The sequence below is a fragment of the Cajanus cajan genome, chromosome 1 (genome assembly GCF_000230855.2).
Source record: "Cajanus cajan strain Asha chromosome 1, NIPB_CcT2T_4, whole genome shotgun sequence".
Lineage (NCBI taxonomy): Eukaryota > Viridiplantae > Streptophyta > Magnoliopsida > Fabales > Fabaceae > Cajanus > Cajanus cajan.
The window spans coordinates 14166416-14189985 of NC_138517.1; the positions used below are offsets into that span (position 1 = coordinate 14166416).

Here is a 23570-nt window from a genome sequence, read left to right on the forward strand (position 1 = left end):
GAAACCCCGCCTATGTTCAACCACATTGGCTCATTCAGTTTCCTCTAGCTTCTTCTCCAGCACCGTCCTCTTTGCCTCCTACCTCGCCAGCTCCGCCTTCAAGGCGGCAACCTCCTCCTATTTGCCGCCAATCACGACCTCGTCGCAAAGGTGCCTCTCGGCCGCCGTCACCAATTCACTCTTCAAAGAGGTGACTTCATCCTCCAAAGAGCGAACCCGACCACGGGAAGACGTCACCTCATATTCGAGGAAGCACACCCGACTTCGAGACGAGGAGGCCAAACCTTGCAGCTCGCCCACCTGAGAAGCATAGTTCTCGTTTGAGCGCAGAGCAATCTCCAGGGACTTCTGCACCCTAACAAGATCCCCCCTCGCGGCTCGCAACTCGGCATTCAGGACCGTATTCTCCTCCTTAAGTATCTTATTCTCCCTTTCAGGACCTTGTTCTCATCCCTCAGGGGTTGAACTCGGCCCCTCAGTCTGACCAAGTCCTCTTGTTGCTTGGACCACCGAGGCTTCCAGTGGCCCATAATTGCCATAGCCCTCTGCAGAAGGACCTGAGCAGCTTCGAAACTATCCACGGGCCCGACCTCGTCTATCAGCCCCTGGTCTTTGGAGCTCAGCGAGCCTTGAGGTAAGAACTTCTCGGCAGTCACCCCCGCGCTCCACAACGAGTCCATGTCAGCCGAGGCACTCACACGGTCCAATCGCACCTTTGAAAGGCCTTTCCCGAAGTGGTGGGCTACGTATTGGCTCCGGGAAGCCCCCTGCGATGAACCAGACGGCGGCGCCGAAGCTGCAGGGGTGGACACGGGAACCTCAAGACTCGGCCCTTTGCCACGAGCCTCGACAGAGGCGGAAGCCAGCATCCCCTGCTCGGCAACTGGAAAGTCCACGATAGGAACCTCCGACCTCGCCTGCAGAAACCAGCGCCATGTCAGAAAAGAAAAAGGACAACATACAGGAAATCACGAAAATCAAGGAACACTACTTACCTCAACAGCATGGGCAGCCTGCTCGGTGGCTGGAGCCGCCACCTCGGCAGCCTGGGCGGCTTGCCTAGAAGCTTGGGTCGCCACCTCAGCAACATCTCCTACCTGCGGAAGACGACCCTAGGTCAGAAAACAGAAAAGCACAATAGAAGAGATAAGGTACTCACTACCTCAGCAGGTTGAGCAACCTACAGTCTGAGCCATCTCCTCAGAGGCCACCTGAGGAGCCCCATTGGGTGGTGGACTCTCTGTAAGGTCCACCGCACCAGCGTCGGCAGCCTTGGAGGTCACCTCCTCGATGTCCGGAGGGGCAGAGGTCCCCCCGACCTCCTTCGCTCCCCTCTTTCTCTTTCGGTTAACTTTCAGGGGGGAAGCATCTTCCTTTCGAGGCTCGGGGACCTCGAGCTCGGTAACATTGTAGCGATGCTTTAGCTCACGCCACAAGTTCTTCCCCATGATACCTACAGGCAGGAAATAAAACACATCAACAAAGGGAATTTACCCAAACTTCGACAAACCACCAAAACACAAAATACTCACTCTCCAAGCCCCACTACCTATACGCCGAGTTCGCAAGTGACAGAACGAGCTTGCAATAGCGGACGAGGAAGCACGGCGAGGTTCTCGATGGCGGCCGCCTCCGAAGCCGTCAACTTCACTTGGCCCACCCCAAGAAACCTAGACGGTCGGGGGCACCAATAGAAGGGAAATTTCGGCAGCCCGCTGAAGTAGAACACCCCATCTTCTAATGGGTCGACATTCACAAGAGCGACTCGGAAAAACTCGTTTGAAATTTTTGTACGACTGGGAGTAGAGAGTAAACAAACCCCCATTCCTACTCCCACTCAAAGATAGTATGCCACATGGTGGAACGCCCAACTTCAACTGGTAAAAATGAAGGAAAACGGGAAGAGACACCTTTATCCCTAAAACTGTACACAAGACTTGAAAAGCCCTCAAAAAACCCCAACTATTGGGGTGCAACTGGCAAGGAGCCGAGTTGACAAAGTTCAAAAAATCACACTCGAACTGAGTGAAGGGAAGACAGACACCTAAATCCCTAAAAAAATAGTGGTACATATAGAAATGGGGAGGGTCAGTAGACTTCCCCATGAACACGCCCTCACCGGCCTGACAGGGTTCAAGCCGGATCATCTGGGAAATGGAAGGGTCACAAACCCTACACGACCTCGGGATCCCATTAACTTCAAGAAAGGACCAAAAAACGCTCTGGACCCCTGCCATCTCACGCCTGACCCAGTCGTAACCAGGGATGCCTGGCTCTAGGTCCTTGGGCGAAGGCGGGTCCTTCTTCTCGACAACGACTTTCCTGGTAGCCACCGCCTTGCCCCGCACCTTGCCCCTAGCAGGCGTAGAAGAATCGGCACCACTTCCACCAACCATTAAAGAAAAAGAAGATTTGGGAAGAAGAAAAAGAAGATTTGGGGAAAATAAAAAAGAGTATTGTAGAAAGGAAGTACCTGATACTCTTCCTCACAAAACAACCCTAATAATGACGGGATTACGAGAAACGGCGACGAAAACTATGAAAACAGCGACGGAGACTGGACAGAAGCGAAAGTGCACAAAGCAGCTTGCGCAAGAAGCCAAGGGAGATAGAAAACGAAAAGAGTAAAGTGAAAGGTGAAAGGCGCAAGTGAGAGAAAAGAAGGTTTTCTCCCAAATTCAAAACGGTCACGCCACGTGTCAGCCAAGGGGCACGTCTGACGACACATTAATGGAAAACCATCATTACATAACTGTCACTTCCATTAACGCGCCACTTGCACATTTTGGAAGTGACCAATTATGACATGTGGCATCTCAGCAAGCAGGCGTACGCGAAAGGTCGCACCCACTTGACAAGCTCGGTCTTAACTCCTCGACCTACGGTCTTCGGAGCTCGGGGGACTAGTGTACTATCCGTACTCCGAGGCCGAGCTCCGAGCTCGGTACCACAGTGCGAGCTGACCTCGGGCACGCGCTACGTGGCGTCAGCTTGGCACTTAAATAGATCGTAACCAATCTCAGGAAATCTCGGTCTAGGCGAGATTCCCTACCTAATCAAATCACAACTAATCTCAGGCCCAAGGCCCAACGCAACCCTAATATACATCAAGGTACGTGCATTATATATACTAGATTCATACTCATACAAATCCTAACTTTATCATCAGAGTCTCTTTTGCAGGTACCACCCCATCTTGGAGCACCAGCGTACCAGTGAAGGAGGCTCACCGATCTTACCTGGCGGATCATTTCTACAGCAGATTTCCGGTAAGAACAATTTACATGCTTAAAATTTAAATTAAACAATTGACTCTAAAATATCTACATGATTGTTTTTGTTATAACAATGTTTATTAAAGATGAAAAATAAAAGATAGAGAAGAAGATAAACATAAGAAATAAAAGTTAGAGAAGAAGATTGATTGAAATACCTCGTAACAAGCTTTGTTAGATCTTCACATATGAAAAATCAAGGTGCTTTGTGACAACCTTTCACACTACAATTGCCTCACCGAAATTCAAGAAAGAAATACAATAGGAGAGAGAGCTGATCCGTTATGGGTAAAATAAGAATCTGGAACGGTGCATTCCAAAAGTGGGACGGCTCATTCTAGGTTCAAATTTTACTTACAATAAGTTATTATGGAACGGCATGTTCCAAACTAGGGTTTTAGGCCCATTTGATGATTTGGAACGGCCCGTTCCACTTTTAGAACGGCCCGTTCTGGGCAAGTCTATTATGAGTAAAATAAAAATCTGGAACAGCCCGTTCCTAAAGTGAAACGTCCCGTTCTGGGTTTAAATCTTGCTTGTAACAACTTGCTTTGGAACGGGCCATTCTATTTTGGGAACAGCCCGTTCTAATCTTGGAACCACCAATTCTGGGCTACCAAAACCAGCTTATTTAGGCTTTAGGTCTTCTGATGTCATGTCCTGTTGTTTCCATGCTTCGGGAGCTCCTTTCCTTGATAATAGAGGTCTATTTCATTGCTTTTGTGAGCCTAGACGAAATTGGGCGTCTACACCAATGAGTGAAGTTGGCCAACCAGGAGTGGTTGAGAATACTCATTATAAGCCTGAAAAGGCTGATCAAAGAATACTAGCGGTAATGAGTGAAGTTGGCGGGCTAGAAGTCTTCGATAATACTATTTGTACTTAATTGAAAATCTAGTGGAACATGAGACTGGATGTAGCTCAGTCTGAGCGAATCAATATAAAACACTTTACACTCTTTACCTATTTTCAGACAAAATTTTATTTAGTTGTTATATCATACTAAACATTTCGTCCACTAATCATTTTTTTTACCATCTTCAGACAAAAAATATACTTGCGTATCTTAAAGAACATTTTCCTTTTAAGGAACATTTTCTTTACTTATTTCTCAAGTGCAGATGCAAACTTTGTTTAGCTAATTTATTATACTGAAAGTTTCGTCTACTACTTATTTCTCAATGCAACCTTCTTCAAAAGGAAAATGCACGCACTTGACATATTATTTTAAGAAACATTTTCCTTGAGCAGATGATAAACTCTTAGATGCAAAATATTTTGCTAAGCAAACCTTGCACAGTCTTCAAATATTTAAATTCATATTTTATTGGACAAAAAAGAGCTTCTCTATGAAAATATTTTTAAAATTCCTTTGTTCACACATGCACATATTCAACCCCCCCCTTCTATGTGTTTTCATCTAACTTCACATTCTATGATAGGTATGACCACCTGTCATAGAATGTCACACCTATCATAGAATTTAGGTGTCAATGTGATTAAAACATCACATTTGGTACCCATACTATGACAAGCGTTAACCACTCAACATTGAAAGTGAACATTTTACACTGCATGTTGACTTGTCATAGAATGTTTAGACATTCTATGTTGTTAGGATATATGTCACGTCCAGGACCAACATAGAATTCCAAAACACTCAACATAAAAAGCCCCTACCACATTAGTGAATGTTACTGTTATATGTAAATTTTCAAGAGACTTGAAGAGCAAAGATGAAAGGAGAAAGACTCAGGTGAGGCAATTATCAATTGAGATTTTCGAGCATCGAAGTAAAGGAGTTAAAGAAGTTACCAAAAGTTAGTAGAGGTTTATTTAGTGATGTACACGTGTCACAATTTAGAGTGAATAATGAAACTTCCTTCAAATTTGACATCTCAACGGATCCATTCCATGACACTCCACACGATGACACTTCACACAACTTCTCGTTGGTCAAAACCCTTCATCAGTCAAAACCCTTTGTAGGTAGCCTTTTTTGAGATGTTTTTATGTTTTTAGGATCAACGATTGACCCCATAAACCAACACAAGACTTTTCAATGTGATTTTTCCTCACTCGCACACTTTCTGGAAAACTTCCTAGAAGGTCACCCATCCTTGAATTACTCCAAGTCAAGCATGCTTAACTATGGAGTTCTTATGGAATAAGCTATCAAAAAGTATATGCATCTTGTTAGTATAAATAGTACAAATTCATTCCTTTAAGTTATCCTTAACATATAATCTCATACTTGTACAATCTTTGGATCCCTCTCATTCTGGTGTGTCCGAGTTGTTACACAAATAATACATAAACATGACATAACATACACAATTACACATCATCATAACATAGTAAGCAACAACAAATAAGATTATAATGCATATGCAATGGACACGAACTACATGTTATCATGCATGTGGCGCCAGTAAAAACATCGCACATCACACTTGTACATTGTCGCTAGCAATGAACATAGAGTAGTCTAGGAGTACATGTCGGGTCACACCCTTTACGCACTTTCACTAGAAGGACATACTACTAGGATCTAGTAGGGATAGCTAAATCGCCCAAAACACATCCCATGCTCACAAGGGAAAACTTGAGACTTCCAAACTGAGTTATCTCTAAGGTTGGTTCCAAATATTTTACACAAGAAACCTTCCCTGGTGGTGTATTCCATATCATACCCTTTAAAAACATTTTATAAATATGATGCATGTCAAACAGACTCTATACATATATTATATTCACATGGTCTTATATTATAACACATCACACATCTTATCATATTATATCATGGCTAACCCTTGCTTAGACTTCACATCATGTGACCCTCATAGGATTCATACACATCAAATGCATCAATGTTAAAGCACATCAATCAATTCATATAAAGCTCACAATATGTCATATCAATTACATACTCACACATTATAACCAAATATTAAATAATACAATGATTACACATTATTTAATAGACCTCAAGTATGAATCATTATAAGATAGTTTAATCATATTTTAGAACCTTAACCATAATTACTAAGATCAATGTCACTAAGAATTTCTAGCAACTTTATCACTATCACACATGAAGTCCTTAGATATCGCTATCATTATAACACCTCAAGTCATTAATAATCAACTTACATCATAACCTATTAACAATTGTTTTCTACCATAATTCATCTTTCCTAAACATTGATATAAGTATCTCAAATCATTCATAAAATCAAACACTTAAAGGGTAAAGTTATTCATCATCTTGATTTCAAACTACATTTCCACAACTTAACCTTGTAAGGCATCGTGTAATCCAAACATCCTATATATATATATATGATATCAAGTTGTTCTTAACTTTATTAGCAATTTAATACAATTATCTCTAACTTCTATGCTGACCTCAAGAGCTAAATATGTCATCTATTATTTTAAATAATTAAAAAATTGCAATATTTTAGCCTAAATTTGACAGATCGGCCTTTGCTCACTAATTTGATCATAATTGGAGTTCTATACCTCCTTTTTATTTTATTCAAATGGAATTTGAAATCTGACATCCATTGCTAAAACTTTCATGAAGATCCAAAAACCTAATTCTATCATTTAAGTCTACTCAAAAAGTTTACAATGTACGCACGTTATGTTTCGCGCATAGAATATGAGATTCGTCTTTTAAATCACATAACTTGGTTATTCCTTAACATTTTTATGTGATTCTTGAGTTTAAATTGTAACTCTAAATGTCTACTTTCTAACCCAAAAATAAGAACTCAATTTCATTAATCATATGCAGAGAAATCAAATAAATACCAAGGTCTGTTCATACTAGAGTTTTCAGAATCTAAAACAATTCACATTCAAACTCTCTTCTCTAATCCAATTAGTAAAAATCATTATTTAAGCTTAATACTACTCTATTATGCCATCAATTACTCAAATAAAAATAATTTCACATTCTAATTATATACCTCTATTAACTATTCATACAATAACCATTTAGGGTGCACAATTATATGTTTAATCACAAAATTGGAAACATATACAACCGCACCACATAAAATAGAACTATAGTACATCATATGGAAGATCAAATAACACAATGAAATCAATCGAGGAAACCACTTTTATACAATACAAGCAACAAAGAAGGGATTGAGGGTTAATCTCATTATCCAACATACAAACTACACCTAGAATGAAGTTTCATACTTCTTTATTTACCTAGACAAGCTCTAGATGAAGGATGCATGACTCTGGACTAATTTTCTTCCTACTCTTATTCTTTGAGCTCTGAAGCACATATATAAAAATAGAGAAGTAAAAAGGGCTTGATAAGAAAACTTTTCTTTTAAAAATCCTAACCTCCTTTTAACCATCTAGTTAAAATACTTTAACTATAGTTATCTTTTCCTTTCCCCAAAATTTTTAAAAATAAATAAATAAATAATATATCAATAAACATATTTTTCCCAATCCAAATAATTATAACAAAATACAATAATTAATAATTAACAAATATATAATATATAAAATAAATCTCTTTCTTCCAACCCAATTATAATTAAAATAAAATATATAAACAATAACAATAAAAATACATATTTTCTCCAAATACTTATTATCTTAAAATATCATAAAAAACATATTTCTCTAATAAATATTAAACAAAATAATTTTCATGAATATTCATTATTTAATTAAAACACTCATAATTATTAAAAGTTCCTAAAATATTTTATAAAACCTATTTAATTAATTAAAACAATTATAAGAAAATAACCTTAATAAATATAAAAATAAATAATAAATAAACTATTATATTATTAAAAAATTTGCAATGTTACAATTCTCCCTCCATTTAAGAAATTTTGTCCTCGAAATCTTCGGTCGTGTTGAAAAGATAGATAGAGAAAGCTACATATATTCTTTTGAGTAAAGTGACATGGAGTAACAACAAGAATGCTTTGTGGAGGAAGAAACAAAGCTACATGATAGAAAATTTCACCAACTCCTTTTCAAGTGTAGGATTGGATCAAGGAAACATAGAGTAAGTTTATGCGGTCATATGTCAACCAATTCTAGTTCAAGAATTCTTTCCCAAGAATGCAAGATCTCCAATACTAGACTTAACTCTTTCCTTGTTGAGTTATGATATCAAGTTTGACTTCTAGTAATGATTCATAGTCCTAACCTTTCACCATTGAATAATTTTAATCCACCTATAAAATAAATTCCATTTCTTCGCAAAAGGTAACTAGACATGTCCTCAAAGAAAAAAATTTAAGAATTCTTTAACTAAAGGGATGTCACTTAGCTCAATTGTATTCTTAAGTCTCAAGAAAAGAAAATAATGTATACTTGAATATTTCAATTAAAAAATTTATAACTTGATTGACAATCATAACTAAACACTTTTACTCTCATTAAGGACAACACTTTATCAAGACAAAGCAATTGAACATGATTAAAAAATAATTAATCTTTACTAAGGATTATGTCTAGTTGACTAAGAGGAAACAAACCAAGTTAATTAAAGAGTTTGAACAAGTACTAGTAATACATTATAAACAAGCAAAATTTTTGACTGTGAAAGCCAAATTTTTGCGCAATTCACCATACGCGGGCAAACCCTCTGGATAGACTCTCGACACTCTCGCGGGCTCTTCTCCTCCTGACCGTCGACAACCCTAGTTGGTAATGCTCCAAATCCACAGTTGTTAATGCTTCAAATCCACAGACCCCTCCGAAGTCCGAAGAAGCTCTCCCGAAACGTGGTGGTGCTCACGAGTTCGTCGTCGAAGGGAAGACTTGAGGATTCATAAGTTTAGGGTTGCGATAGACCCACCATCGAAGCCTTGTCGGAGAGCCTCACCGACGATGCTCCTTCGATTCTCGCCGTTGAAAAGCCTCTAACTTTGGATGATGCAGAAGCGGATACTGACATGATTGATGGGTCTGACGAGGTGGTTGTGATGAGTACCAATTCTGAGCCTTTCTTTGTGAGAAGGGTTCTAAAAGAAGCGCTTGGTAACAAGGTTAGTGATTTTAAGTTGTTAGTGTTTATTGTCCATGGTATTGTTCTTGAGTCTTGGTTTGTTTGAGTCGATCATGATTTGGGTATGGCTGTTGGTTGTTCTCACCTGCTTGAGGATTCTCCTTTAGCGTTTTCTTCTATGGTATCTTTGAGGTATACCCTGCTTAAGATTTTGACTAATGGTGCTTCACATAGTGTGAATTTGAAATTTCAGACGTTGGGGCATTTTGTGAATGTGTGTGGGTCGAGGTTGCATTGTGTTTGTTTGGATAAATGTAAATGTGCTAGGCCTTTATAGTTGATGGTGGAAAATTGTGAATCTAAAGGTACCGTTACTAACAGTGGAGATTTTTAGTTTGGAAATGAAGTTTTTGAAATGTGGAAGATGATGAAAGATAGGCTTGCATTGCCGTTGTTAATTGAATGAGAAAAGCAATACAAAGTCAAAAAACTGAATGTCCTGGTTCTATGAAGCACCGATACTTCAATTTGCTTCACGTATCCGTATCCGATACGTATCCGTATCCGATACTCTTGGATACTTCACCGATACGTGTCAATGAAGTATCCTAGCCTTTAAAAATATTATGAAAATTTTATTGAATTCCGATACTCTCAGATACTTCACCAATACTTATTAGTGATACGTATCGATAAAGTATTCAAATTTTTGAAAAATTATAAAATATACATTACAGCTAAATAAGATATATAAACATGTTTAATATAGAAACATAGAAATATTTGTCTTTGATGAACTGTAAATGAAAATTATCTTCTATATAGATAATTTTAAGAAAGGAACGAAATTGGTAATATTATTTCTATTTGTAAACAATAAAAAGTAATCTATGATGAAATGATTTATAATTTATTTATTTTTAGTAATGTACAATAAGTATGTTTTTAATTTGGATTTGCAAAATAGCAATTATATATTTAATGTTTATGAATTTGATCATAATTACATGTACACAATTATTATAATATATGAACATTGATATATATAATGACACGTATCTTACAAGTATCGTATCTTATATATTTTAAAATAATCGTATCGCCGTATCGGATACGTCTCATATCCGATACGCGTATCGTATCGGTGCATCATAGTCCTGGTTTAATTATAAAAAATACCCTTGGTTTTTCTGGTTTAACGCATTTAAATCTACTGGCTTGCTCTAGGTTTTAAGACTGTAGTTAGTTATGTCAGTTCTTGAATATGTAAATTAAAATTTGGAACAATTTGTGTGTATGACTTATTAATATTAATTTTCTTCAGATAATGAAGCTCATAATGGGATAGGATGTCTAAGTTACATGGAAGAGCAACCATGTGGAATATATAGTGTGCATGTGGATGCTTCAAATTCAACTGGATATCGGGTAGGTGAAGTTAAGATACATGAATATACAAACTCAATGTTAAATGAACTTATCAAATGGGAGAAAATTTCTGTTGAACCAAGCTCCAAAGACCTACAGACATTGTGTCAATTGTATCCTCTGTTTACATTGGCATTGGATGTACTTACTGAGTATATGAAGGAGCTTGTGCCTCATTGCATGCTTTTGCTAATGATATAGTCCCAGTGGGAGAGTCAGGAGAGGGAATAAATAGTAAAGTAAAAATAAGAATGACTTGATCATTGTTTGATCACCTTTTGGCAGGGATGGGAAAACAGATTTTCATCCTTCAATAAATTGCTATATTAGGCTGGTAGAAACTTGATTAATTTTACTCAAGTTATACCTTCTTTTTCTATGATATTTCTCTTGTTGATCTAAGATTCACATTTGTGCTTATTTGTTATTATTTTAGCTAATTTCATATATTTAGCAATTAAGTGAAAGTTATAACTTGTAAGCATATTTTGATTTGAAAGTTACTGTATGTGTTGGTATTAACAGGTTGTTGATGGGCTTAATACAATTTGTAGTGTTGGGCACACTGGTACAATAAAATCCATCAAGAAGTGTATTTATGGAAATCCCCATCTTGTGATTTTCAATTATTGCTTTAGCCACATGTCTATCCCAATGATTCGGTATCTTCTAACTGTATCAATTTGTAGACTCTCTCTCAACAACTCAATTACTGGCCTAAGTTCATGCATTATCCGGTCCCTTAAAGTGTGTACATCAGAAGATAAAGTTGTCAAGGTAAGTTTATTGGTCTTCTAGGAATGAATTCTATTTCATAAATTTATGTATTTTAATTAGCTAATTTTTAAAAATATTTTTTTTTATTTTTTAAAAATTAAGTAAAATGTATTTTAAATTTATATGTTGCGTATCTTTCTGTATAGGTTTGTTCTTTGATCCAAACACCAAAGGTGGTTACGAGTTAGGTTGGCAGCGAATAATTTTCTGTTTGTTCTTCTATATAAAGCTTATGCATGTTGCTTACGTCCTAATTGGTATATATTAATTGGATCCGATTAATATATATCTTTACCTTTTTTGCTAACAAATTTCTATTGATGCATGCAGTTCTTTAGTGCAGAATCAGCGAGAAAAGGGCTTTATTTAAAGAATGGAAAGTAATTAAAGACTATATCTAGTTAATCAAGATAACACACTAGGATAACAATTGTACTTCACACTTCTTCCTCCATATATAGCAATACATGTTCGTGTAAAATTTTATACATATGAAAATTGTTAATTACACATTACTTTTGTACTTTTAACCCCGCTGATATCTTTCTTGATAATTAAATATAGATATGCATAATACGGTATGAGTCCTTTATCATTTATTGTACTTTTAAAAAATGTTAGAAAAAGGAGTTGTTAGCATTTATCTGATTAACAACTTTTTTATATGGTTTTATAATTTATTGGTAAAGAAAATATACTGTTAGTGTGTTATCCAAAGTTTTAATTAATATTTTTGTTTGACGGTTTGGTTTAGGGATAAACTTCCATGATATCTAATCTTTCTGTATTTTTCTCTTATTCTTAGCAATGTTAGATGTTGTATAGAAAATTATAATGTAAAATACATAGGAAATATTCTTAAAAAAATTATATTAGTCGGTACATAGGAAATATTCTTAAAAAATAATGTTGCCATTTGATTTTGTTCTTTGCATGGTAAGCCCAATGATGTATATTTTTCTTAGCATGATTCAATTGCTTTTCAGATTTTTTTTTTACTAGTTGCATAAATTGTAGGTTTAAATGAGGGGCTGGAATTGTTGTATTGGTTGAATTATTGTCTCTCTTACTTTATTTAAAGTTATAGTAGTATAAAAGAATGAGAGTGATCATATACATGTTAGCTGCCCAAATTGCAAGAATAGATAGACCATATATATTTCTTGGCTTCTATTTATTGTTAATTCAACAGTGGGCTAGTTCATGTTGGTAAGGCATTAGGGAGGATGTTGAATTTGTTAGTGTGATTTTTATTATTGTGGTTTGGTGGTCAAGTTAATCTTGATACAAGATATTTTTTCATTTTATATAGATGAAAAATTTGTCTAAAAATTATACATACATTTATTACAGATTAAATCAGAAAGAATCTAAAAACAAACAAGATTTTTCTTTCTTTTTTTTTTTTAAATACCAATCTACATCGGTTGAAGTGAGAACAGATGTAGATAAAGATATACATTCTACATCGGTTTTCCTGATAACCGATGTAAATTTATACATATATCTACATTGATTTTCCTAATAACCGATGTAAATTTAGGTATATATTTACATCGGTTTAAAAATCGATGTAAAAGTGTATATATTTTCTAAGTCATTTTATTTTACATCGATTTTAGAACTGATGTAGATGACTTTACAGAACCGATATAGATAATACATCCTGTAGTAGTGAGGATTATGAGCAAGACCATTAGATAGAGTTTGCATCCATTAGATAAGAAATTAAGAAAAGACGAGCAATTGAATTTTGAACAAACAAGTGACACGAAGAAATAAGTTGTACAAAAGTCAAGGAGTACAACTAAAAGATTCGATATCACACAAAAAGGATTTTTTGAATAGTCTTGCAAAGATAGCATGCAAGCATTCTCCATCACCACTCAAACCTATAGTAGCTAGATGAGTGGTATACCAATAATCACTATTTCTTACATAAGCAAGATGTATCCAAACAAAAAAAAATCGAAAAAGAAGTTAAAGCTAATAAACATATCACAACACATACCAAATCACACATCAAAGTACACATAGAACACACAATCATAGGACATAACACACAATCTGGTTTGAATCAACCTGGCTCTGATACTAATACTAAATGTGACACCCTCTACCTCGCATGTCATAATATAAAATAAATTGAATAAACTCAATATAATAAATAAAACTTAAAGTTCACTTGGGTAGAGAGAATCACATTTTAACATAAACTATACTTAGTGAAAGTATTAAATTATGAAGGAATTAAAATTAAACTACTCAAATCCTAACTAATTCTCCAGTGTTAGGTGTCCTATCAGAGCAAGATCCAATGTTGAGGACTAAGCCTCATCATCGACATTCTCAGCATCATGTTGATGATTACCTACAAAAACCAAAAGACAACACAAAAGAAAAAAGAGTAAGAAACATTTTGCTCTAACTCACAATGCAAGAATACAAATTGGTTAGTCAAACACAAACTATAACACCCCGAAAGTTTAATTATTATTTATTTTTGTATTTATTAGGGTTTAGGTATAAGAATTACTGTTAAGGTCAAGTACTTGGGTAATTCTTAAAACCCCGAACCCCGAATTAGTGTTAAGGTCAAGTACTTGGATAAGTTTAAGGTCAAGAATGGGTTATTTAACTAAAGTTCCCTTGTATTTTGCACCCCTATAAGAAGTGGGTTTAAGAAACAATATTATCAAGCTATGCTCCCTAATCCTAAATTCTCAAAATAGATTTAGTATGGCTAAAATAGGATTTTGAGCCTTGATTTCACCCAAAAAAAAAGGAGTTATGGTTTGAAAGTTATGCACATCAAAGGTTTACAGTTTCAAGAATTTCTACACAAATTAAAGTACCGAACTCTAATCATTATCGAACCTCAAAACAAATTTCATATGGGCTAAATGTGGTTTATTAAGTTTGGTTTGACTAAAAATGTCAAGCAGTTTGAAAATAGCATGCGTTGGAAGATTGTAAAATGCACAATCCTAGAAAATGGGTTTTTCCTACCAAACTCATGCTACACATTCCAAATTTATGTGAGACCTTAAAAGAATTTTGGAGGGTAATAATCCAAAGTTGTGGGCTTTGGTCTCACTCAAAAAACTTAAATGGATTAAATATAACGTACGTTTCAAGTTTCAAGTCAAAAACAACTTTAGAAACAAGGGGTTTTCAAGGATACATTTAAAATCCATTGGGAGAAACCTTAAAAGACCTCAAAACAGACTTTATACACCTAAAAATAGGATAGTAGGGACGGGTTTCACTCCAAAATTCATCTTGTGTCAAAAGATGAGCTTTTGGGTTCCATATAGGACTAGTTTTGGAAAAAAAGAACATATGGTCCGAATTGAGCTACGAAAGTGCAATGACTTTAAAATCTTGTATAGAGTTAAGATTTACCAATAAAAATTATAGAAAAAGGTTTTGTCTCAAAACAAGACCTCTGTTGAAAATGGTGCAGTTGTAAAGTTGGTCTTTTTACCATTTTCGGGTCATGGTTTTGGTACCTAAATTTCATAGTTTAACTAGAAACAGAAACATGCTTGTTTTTGTTTTGGTGATCTATATTCATTAATTTAGGTATGATATGATTATAATATATAATACTTTCTTTTAGTGTGAAGATATTAGCTTTACACTCCAAATCACTTCCATTAACATAGGTTTTTTTTGTCATTACTATATAGTGCTCTCTTAGTTTAGTTTAGAATTAATCATACCCTTTACCCTTCAAATCTCAACTTACCTTCTAATTTATCAACAGTTACCCTCCTCACAAGCTCCTTTTACTATCTTAACCTCTCAATTGTTTTAAGTTTCTCTATAAGCTTCTAATCCTCAAATTAATGGCACAAGACATAGTTTCGACTTTCCAAAAACACGTGAACAAAACTCATAAAAAATATGAGGTAGTAAATATATATCTCTAGCATTTTGTTGCATTCTCAACCCTCAAGACACCTTCAAACTTCTTATCACCCCTCCTCTCTACTCAAGATTAAGATACTTGCAACAAAGAATGCTCACCCGACAACAAATATATCCATATAGGATTTTAAGGGAGTTTCTTGTGCCACCTACATCTCTTCTCCATGCTCATAAAATCTCTAACATGTCACAGCCCCAAAATAAACGAAAGAAAGAAAGAGTTAGTAACATAATCATATTTAGTATGAACAAGTAGCAACCAACAAGAAAACATATAATTATTGGCACACTACAAGGATTAACATTTATCCTCACTAATTGCATTTTATTTTTATTTTTATCAAACACAAAAGACCATGAAAAAATTGTTTTTTCACCACAGTTTCAATTCACAATCACATATTTGTCTTATTTATGATCTTGTGATGATATTATTTACAAAATTGATTTTAAAAGAACTTTTAAAATTAATTAACTTTTAATTGATTTTAAAATTGGTGACAATATTTTACAAAAGGTTATTTAAGATTAGTTATCTAAGAACTGATTTTATATATCATCTACAAAATTGATTTTTAAATAATCAATCTTAAAAGTATTACTAAGAGAGACCTTTTAAAATTGAGTATTTAAGAACCGGTTTTGTATACTATATAATAAATTAGTTCTTAAAAGTAATCGATCTTAAAGGTTAATTGATTTTAAAAGAACTTTTAAAATTGGTTAGAATTTAATCAATTTTTAAAATTAGTGACATTATTTACAAAATTATCACTATATCGCTTTTAAAATCAATTATGTCTTAACTAATCTTAAAATTATGATTTTAAAAGTGATTTTTGCAAGTGTGTACCTTCAACCCTTCATTAGAAAATTTTCTTTTGGAATGAAGAAGGAAATTTAAAGGTAGTTGATGCTGATCAAAAACATTATGAAGTTGGAGCTTATTATGCAAATTAGAAAAACACTATTTTTTCTCAAACTAAACCATTCAAGGTTGATGATCCATACATTTTTAAGGAGGAAGAAGGTATAGTGAAATCTTTTTGTTGGAATATAAAAGAGGTTTTTTTTATTAAGAGAGTCAATGTTGGATCGGCTCGAAACAAGAATTAAATGAATAAGGTGTTGAGTATGTAGTGTCTGAAGGGTTTATTGGGCTTGACCCATTTGCTTTCTTTCTTTTTTATAAATACTCATGTAATTGTAAACCTAATTATGTAATAGAAAATACTATCTAGTGCAGTCGTGGAAGTAGGTTATTCTAATTGAACCACGTAAATCTTTGTATCTTGTTAATTTACTTTCTCTCTTGCAATTGTGCGTGTGAGTGCGGTTGCGATTCCCAACAACTGGTATCAAGAGCCTAGGGTTTCACGCGAGTGAGAGTAATGGCAGAAGACGGGAAAATGAAGATTGGCAAGTTCGATGGGAGTGATTTCAGATTTTGGAAGATGCAGATTGAAGATTATTTGTATCCAAAGAAGCTATACCAGCCTCTGTCTGAGAATAAACCAAAAATGATGTCTCAGGAAGATTGGAATTTGCTAGATCGACAAGCTCTAAGGGTCGTCAGATTGACATAGGCAAAGAATGTCGCCTACAACATTGTCAATGAGAAGACAACATATGGTTTGATAAACGAATTATCAAACATGTACGAGAAACCATCAGCATCAAACAAGGTATTTCTTATTCATCAACTAGTTAATACGAAGATGGGAGAAGGTGCTAGTGTTACAGATCATGTGAATGAATTTAATTCTCTACTGTCGAGATTAGCATCAATGGATATTAAATTTGATGATGAAGTACAAGCCCTATTGTTGTTATCCTCATTGCTTGATAGTTGGTCAAAAATTGTCACAACAGTCGCTAATACATCTGGGACTACGAAATTGACCTTCGAAGGAATTAAGGATTTAACCCTTGGTGAGGATGTTCATAGGATAAACACCGGAGAGTCAGCAGGTTCTTTATTGAGCATAGAAGGTAGAGATAAAAGGCCTGAAAGGGGGCAAGGTTCTAGGCGTGATAGATCAAAATCCAAGAAGCGAGCATAGTCCAAACCTCACAAGAAACTAATCTGTTGAAATTGTAAGCAAAATAGCCACTTTAGAAACCAGTGTACTGCTCCTTTTGCCCCTAGAGAAAAGAGGCATGACAACACAGTGAATGCAACACAAGAAGACATTGATGATGCATTGATTTGTTGTGTTGAGACTAAGTTTGAATCTTGGATCATGGATTATGGTATATCTTTCCATGCTTCTCCTTACAAGGACTTGATGAAAAATTTCAAAACTGGAAATTTTGGCAAAGTTCGTCTAGTAGATGATGAAGCTTTAGACATTCCAGGCATGGGAGACATAAATCTTAGAACTTCTACGGGTATAGTATGAACACTGAAAGACATTAGATATATTCCAGGACTGGAGAATGTTAATCTCTATGGGTATGCTGGATGTTTAGGGATATTGAGTTACATTTGAAGATGGTCAGTGGAAGGTGGTGAAGGGTAATCTAGTTGTTGCTCGCGGCTAGAAGAAAGGAACCCTTTACATGGTAGAATTTCCTGCAAAAGAAGCAAATTTAGTTAGTGATGATGTTGGTCACTCTTCGACTCTGTCACTAGAGACTTGGTCATATGAGCAAAAAGGGTATGAAGATACTAGTCTCAAAGAGGAAGATTCCAGAACTAAAAGAGGTAGAAGTTGGTTTCTGTGAACCATGTGCGTTTGGAAAGTAGAAGAGAGTTACTTTTTCCAAGTCAGGGAGGATGCCCAAGGTTGAGAAGTTGGATATTGTTCATACAGATGTGTACGGACCAACATCAGTCTCATCATTGGGAAGATCATGATATTATGTCACTTTCATTGATGATTCCACCAGAAAGGTATGGGTTTATTTTTTGAAACAAAAATCAGAAGTATTTAATACCTTTAAGAAGTGGAAAGTCTTTGTTGAGAATGAGATAGGATTAAAAGTTAAATATTTAAAGTCTGATAATGGTGGTGAATATAGTAGTACTGAATTTATTAATTACTGTGCTGAGAATGGAATTAGAATGCTTAAAACTATTCCTGAGACACCTTAGTAAAGTGGTGTTGCTGAAAAAATAAACAGGACCTTGAATGAGAGGGCAAAGAGTATAAGAGTTCATGTAGGGTTACCGAAGACATTATGGGCAGATGCAGTGAGAATAGCAACATACCTCATTTGAAAGTATTTGGTTGTGTTTCTTATGTTCGTGTTAGAGATGTTGACAAAGACAAACTTGACCTAAAAGCAAGAAAGTGCATTTTTATTGGCTATGGAGAAAATGATATGGGATATCGCTTTTGGGATGATCAAAATAGAAAGATCATTAGAAGTAGAGATGTTACTTTCAATGAAAATGTCGTGTACAAGAACAGACTTGAGAAAAATGTTCAAGCTGAAAAGAAACCAACAAAGAAAAAAGAGGCAGTGTTAGATGACATCACAAAAGATGACATTGCAAGAAAAGGTGAGAGCTCAAAAAATAGGATAGTTGAGGAGATCTAGCAGAGTTATTAGGCCTCTTCATAAATTCTCTCTTTCAGCAAATTATTTGTTGTTGACTGATGATGGAGAACCTCTATGTTGTCATGAGGCATCGCAGATGGATGACACAACCTAATGGGAATTAGCCATGCAAGAGGAGATGAAGTCACTTGAGAAGAATAAAACTTGGTGTTTAACTAACCTACCAGCAGGAAAGAGGGCATTGTAGAACAAGTGGGTGTTTAGGGTCAAGGAAGAACATGATGGCAACAAGAGATACAAGGCAAGGTTAGTGGTAAAAGGTTTTCAATAGAAAAAAGGTATTGACTATAATGAGATTTTCTCTCCTATAGTTAAAATGACTAATATTAGACTTGTGTTGAGCATTGTGTCTGCAAAGGGTTTATATATAGAGCAGTTAGATGTTAAGACAACATTCTTACATGGTGACCTTGATGAGAACATATACATGGTGCAACCAGAGGGTTTCCAAATAGCAAGAAAGGAGAACTTGGTCTGTAAGTTGACTAAGAGCTTGTATGGGCTGAAGCAAGCACCAAGGCAGTGGTACTTGAAGTTTGACAGCTTTATGACTAGGAAGAGGTACAAGAAGTGTTCCATGGATCAGTGTTGTTATTTGAAAAATTTTGTTCCATCCTATATCATATTACTATTATATGTTCATGACATGTTAGTTGCATGATCTAATATGGATGAAATCAATAGATTGAAGGCATAACTGTCTGAAGAGTTTGAAATGAAGGATTTGGGTGCTGCAAAGCAAATTTTGTGCATGAACATTAGTAGAAACAGATTTGAAGGTTCCTTAATATTATCTCAAAAGAAGTATATTGGGAAATTATTAGAGAAATTCAGAATGCAAGATGCCAAGATCGTAAGTACACCTTTGGGGGTTCGCTTCAATCTCTCAAAGGAGCATTCACCTAAGACGGATGAAGACAAGGCAACAATGGCTAAGGTTTCTTATGCATCTATAGTTGGTAGCTTAATGTATGCAATGGTATGCACTAGACCAAACATTGCTCATGCAGTGGGAGTTGTTAGCAGATTCATGTCTAATCCAGGAAGGAAGCATTGGAAAGCTATTAAGTGGTTGTTACGCTACTTGAAAGGTACTTCTAAGATTGCATTATGTTTTAGTAAGAATGATGTTATTTTGGAAGGATATTTTGATGCAGATTTTGGAGGTTGTTTAGACACAAGGAAGAGTACTACAGGATTTGTTTTTCACAATAGGTGGCACAACAGTTAGTTGGATGTCTCAACTTCATAAAAACATATTGCACTTTCAACCATAAAAGTAAAGTATATGGCTATTTCAAAAGCTAGTAAAGAAATGATTTGGTTGAAGAATTTTCTTGAAGAGTTGGGCAAGAAACAGTGTGATAGTGCTCTTTATAGTGATAATCAAAGCGCCATTCATCTTGCAAAGAATCCTATGTTTCATGCGAACACAAAACACATTCAGTTAAGATACCATTTCATTAGAGGGCTAATCAATGATGGTACTTTGCTCTTGAAGAAGATCCTTGGGTTAGAGAATCCTACAGATATGTTGACCAAGGTGGTTACTATTGAGAACTTAAAACTTTGCATAGTTTCAACTGACCTTCATGGTTAATTGTTGAGAAGGCGTTGCACTAGTTTGGAGGTGTTATGGTTTTAAGGTTTACTAGATTTTTACTTTGGAGTGCATTTGATGTGATCAACCTCCAAGTGGGAGATTGTTGAGTATATGGAGTCTGAAGGATTTATTAGGCTTGGCCCATTTGCTTTCTTTCCTTTTTATAAATACTCATGTAATTGTAAACCTAATTATGAAATAGAAAATACCATTTAGTGCAGCCATGGACGTAGGTTATTCTGACCGAACCACGTAAATCTCTATGTCTTGTTAATTTACTTTCTCTCTTGCAATTGTGCATGTGAGTGCGTTTGCGATTCCCAACATAAGGATATTTATTCGAGCTTTTTAGCTTGAACGTCGTCCTATATGGCTAAAAAAGGAGGAAATGGTTTAATTGGCCACGATGGTTGAAAAGGAAGGAAAGGTTGTTGGAAAAGAGAAATTTGAAAAAATGGATCACTTGGGCAAGTTAGAAAAAGAAGTTAAGACAATTATCTACAACTTTTGTGTTGTTCTTAAGAGTTGATTTTACTATCTATTATGCTTAAAAATTACAAAATCACAACATTTTAGTCTAAATTTGATAGTTTGACCTTCGCTCATTAAGTTCATCATAACTTAAGTTGTAGACATTCTTTTTGTATGATTCCAATGTCATTGGAAAGCTAACATTCATGGATACAACTTTTATGAAGATCACAAAACCTAATGTTGACTTTATAATGCCTAGTAAGACATTTTTTGTGCCTAATGCAGAGAGGTTAGAACCCTCCGACAAGAATCTTACATAGAAACAACGTCAAACAATGTCCATTAAGGCCTATTTGTGCCCAACACAAAGGAGACATAGATCACTACGAATTATCATGTCCAACATCATAAATTTGTGCCCAACGCAACACTAGTTTGCAAAAAAAAAAACTTTAGAATGTGCAAAAACTACGCATTACAAAACCCAAACCCTAAAACTCCAAACCAAACAGTAAGATTATAAATCAATGGCTAAAACTACTCTATTATATTGTTAATTACTCAAATGAAACATCAATTTCACATATTCATGCAATTAACGTCAATCTTCACTATGTTTTATAAATCAATGGTTTCCTACTAGAATTATAGACACTCAGATTCACAAATAATCCTATCAATTCACAGTTCACAATTCATGGAATATATAACACAATTACCAATGAAAAGAAAGCATACGAAGCACAATTTCACAAGTTACATATCAAAATGAGATTTCTCCTATAGAGCACAAAGTGAGGACATAAATTGCGAAAAAATTACTTGGGGACAAAATTCACTAGAAATCAAAAGTTTGGGACACAAAATGCAATTAAGCCTCGATCAAACATGTCACATCATAAGTTTGTCTATGTCATGTGAGCATTTCATTAGTATTTTAACGCGTAATTGATGAAATGACACAAATCACCAAAATCTAAATGTTTGAGAGCATAATTTGTGATAAAGAAAACTTCATAACAAAATTCGTAAAATTAGGGATAGGCAAAATGAATTGTATTATACTAAACTATTAAAATTAAACTACACTAAACCAAAAAAAAAATTGTCTAAACTAAACTGAATTGGAAATTAGTTCAAAACTTTTGTTTCATTCGGCTCCTTTATGGAAGAAATTTCGAGACGAGAAAAAAATTGACACATAACATCTATGTCAACCTTTTTGTTTTGTATGAATATGTTTTTTAAACACCTTGCTTTTTAGATTATCCCTATAGAAGAACACTTTTATAACAATCTATGGTTTTTCTAATTACTTTGTTCTCTATTTCTATTTAAGATAATCTTTAGGAAAAGAATAAAAATTTTGTCGAGCTAAAAAAAATGTTAATGTCTCTAGTAAACTAAAATAATCTTTTAAGAGCTATTTTGCTTCAATCTCTATACAAAAATAGAAGATTTAGTTATGATTAGAAATAAACTTTCTATATCTTTCTCCATAAATACGAATTAAACTGAAATTTTCTTAGTCCTACCGAACTACACTATGCTACAATTAATTATGAATAAAAGCATATGCATTCTGGTTCTAAATATAACTGCAAAAAACTTTTTAAACAAAAAAAAAAAAAAAACATTCTTTTTAGTTTTCAACACTTCCAAAATCACTGTCAAGAATTGGAATTTCTACTTTGCTGATTTTAATCACGACATTAACAAATATTAGTACATGAATTTGGCATCTAGAAGCATAAACTTTTTTAATAATCCTGGTACAAAATATGTTCGCAAGGTGCATCATAAACCACAAAAGCATATTATCATTAGGATTATAAAGTTACCAGTGTAGACCATACAATGAAATTCAAAAAAAACAAAAAAAACAAAAAAAAAAAGAGAGACAGAGAAGGCAAAAAAAAAAAACAAAAGAGAGACAGAGAAGGCAAAAAAAAAATAAAATAAAAAGATAGGGCCAACTGATATGAAGCGAGCAAAGTGAAAAAGAGCAAATTATCATTAAGTTAGTTTCCAATGCACTTAACTATATTTTTAGAAGTTTAGTTTTAAAAAACTGAACCGTAAACCAGTTTAGTTTGGTTTTTAATTAAAAGTTTAGTATTTTTAGTTCAATATAGTATAGTTAACTGATAATTCAGTTCAATACAGTTAATTATGTTTATCTCTACATAAAATAATGAAATTTTGAGATAGAAAGGGTAATTAAGCCATTTTTTTACTATTCAAGTTAAAGTTCAATTCAAAATAGACAAAGCAACAAACTTTACATGTGATGATAATAAAGACTAAACAAAATATACAACAAAATTGTTAATATTAATAAGTTGGGTATTTCAAAATTTTGTATAGTTTATCTTCTCTTCTATCACTATTCTTAAAGTATTATTATAATAAGTAAACAAAGTATAATTCAGACATATAGCTAAAACTATAGATGTATAATTTAAAAGCATTCCACACTTTTTTTACAATCCCTCTAATTTATTTTTTA

The 23570-nt window shown here is 34.6% G+C and overlaps 1 protein-coding gene across 6 annotated transcripts; it reads left to right on the forward strand.

Annotated features, from left to right (window-relative positions):
• Positions 1–8855: 8855 nt before the first annotated feature.
• LOC109818102 (uncharacterized) lies at positions 8856–12058 on the forward strand. Of its 6 annotated transcripts, XM_020383501.3 has the most exons (5): positions 8856–9319; positions 10604–10707; positions 11233–11484; positions 11631–11657; positions 11815–12058. In XM_020383501.3, exons 2-5 carry the CDS (start codon positions 10642–10644, stop codon positions 11866–11868), a joined length of 399 nt encoding a protein of 132 aa, XP_020239090.1. In that variant the 5' UTR covers positions 8856–9319; positions 10604–10641; the 3' UTR covers positions 11869–12058. The 6 variants fall into 6 exon arrangements, 4 of the variants coding, with proteins under 4 accessions (XP_020239090.1, XP_020239093.1, XP_020239089.1 ...); XR_002241408.3 differs by lacking the exon at positions 10604–10707 and having other exon boundaries at positions 8857–9319; positions 11631–11741; XM_020383504.3 differs by lacking the exon at positions 10604–10707 and having other exon boundaries at positions 8857–9319; positions 11631–11672.
• The last annotated feature ends 11512 nt before the right edge of the window (positions 12059–23570 follow it).

Coding starts and splice junctions, on each gene's coding strand:
- LOC109818102 (XM_020383500.3), top strand. CDS start 9,227: ATGATTGATGGGTCTGACGAGGTGGTTGTGATGAGTACCAATTCTGAG. Junction 9,320..11,232: donor AAGAAGCGCTTGGTAACAAG/GTTAGTGATTTT, acceptor TGGTATTAACAG/GTTGTTGATGGGCTTAATAC. Junction 11,658..11,814: donor CTTTGATCCAAACACCAAAG/GTGGTTACGAGT, acceptor TGATGCATGCAG/TTCTTTAGTGCAGAATCAGC.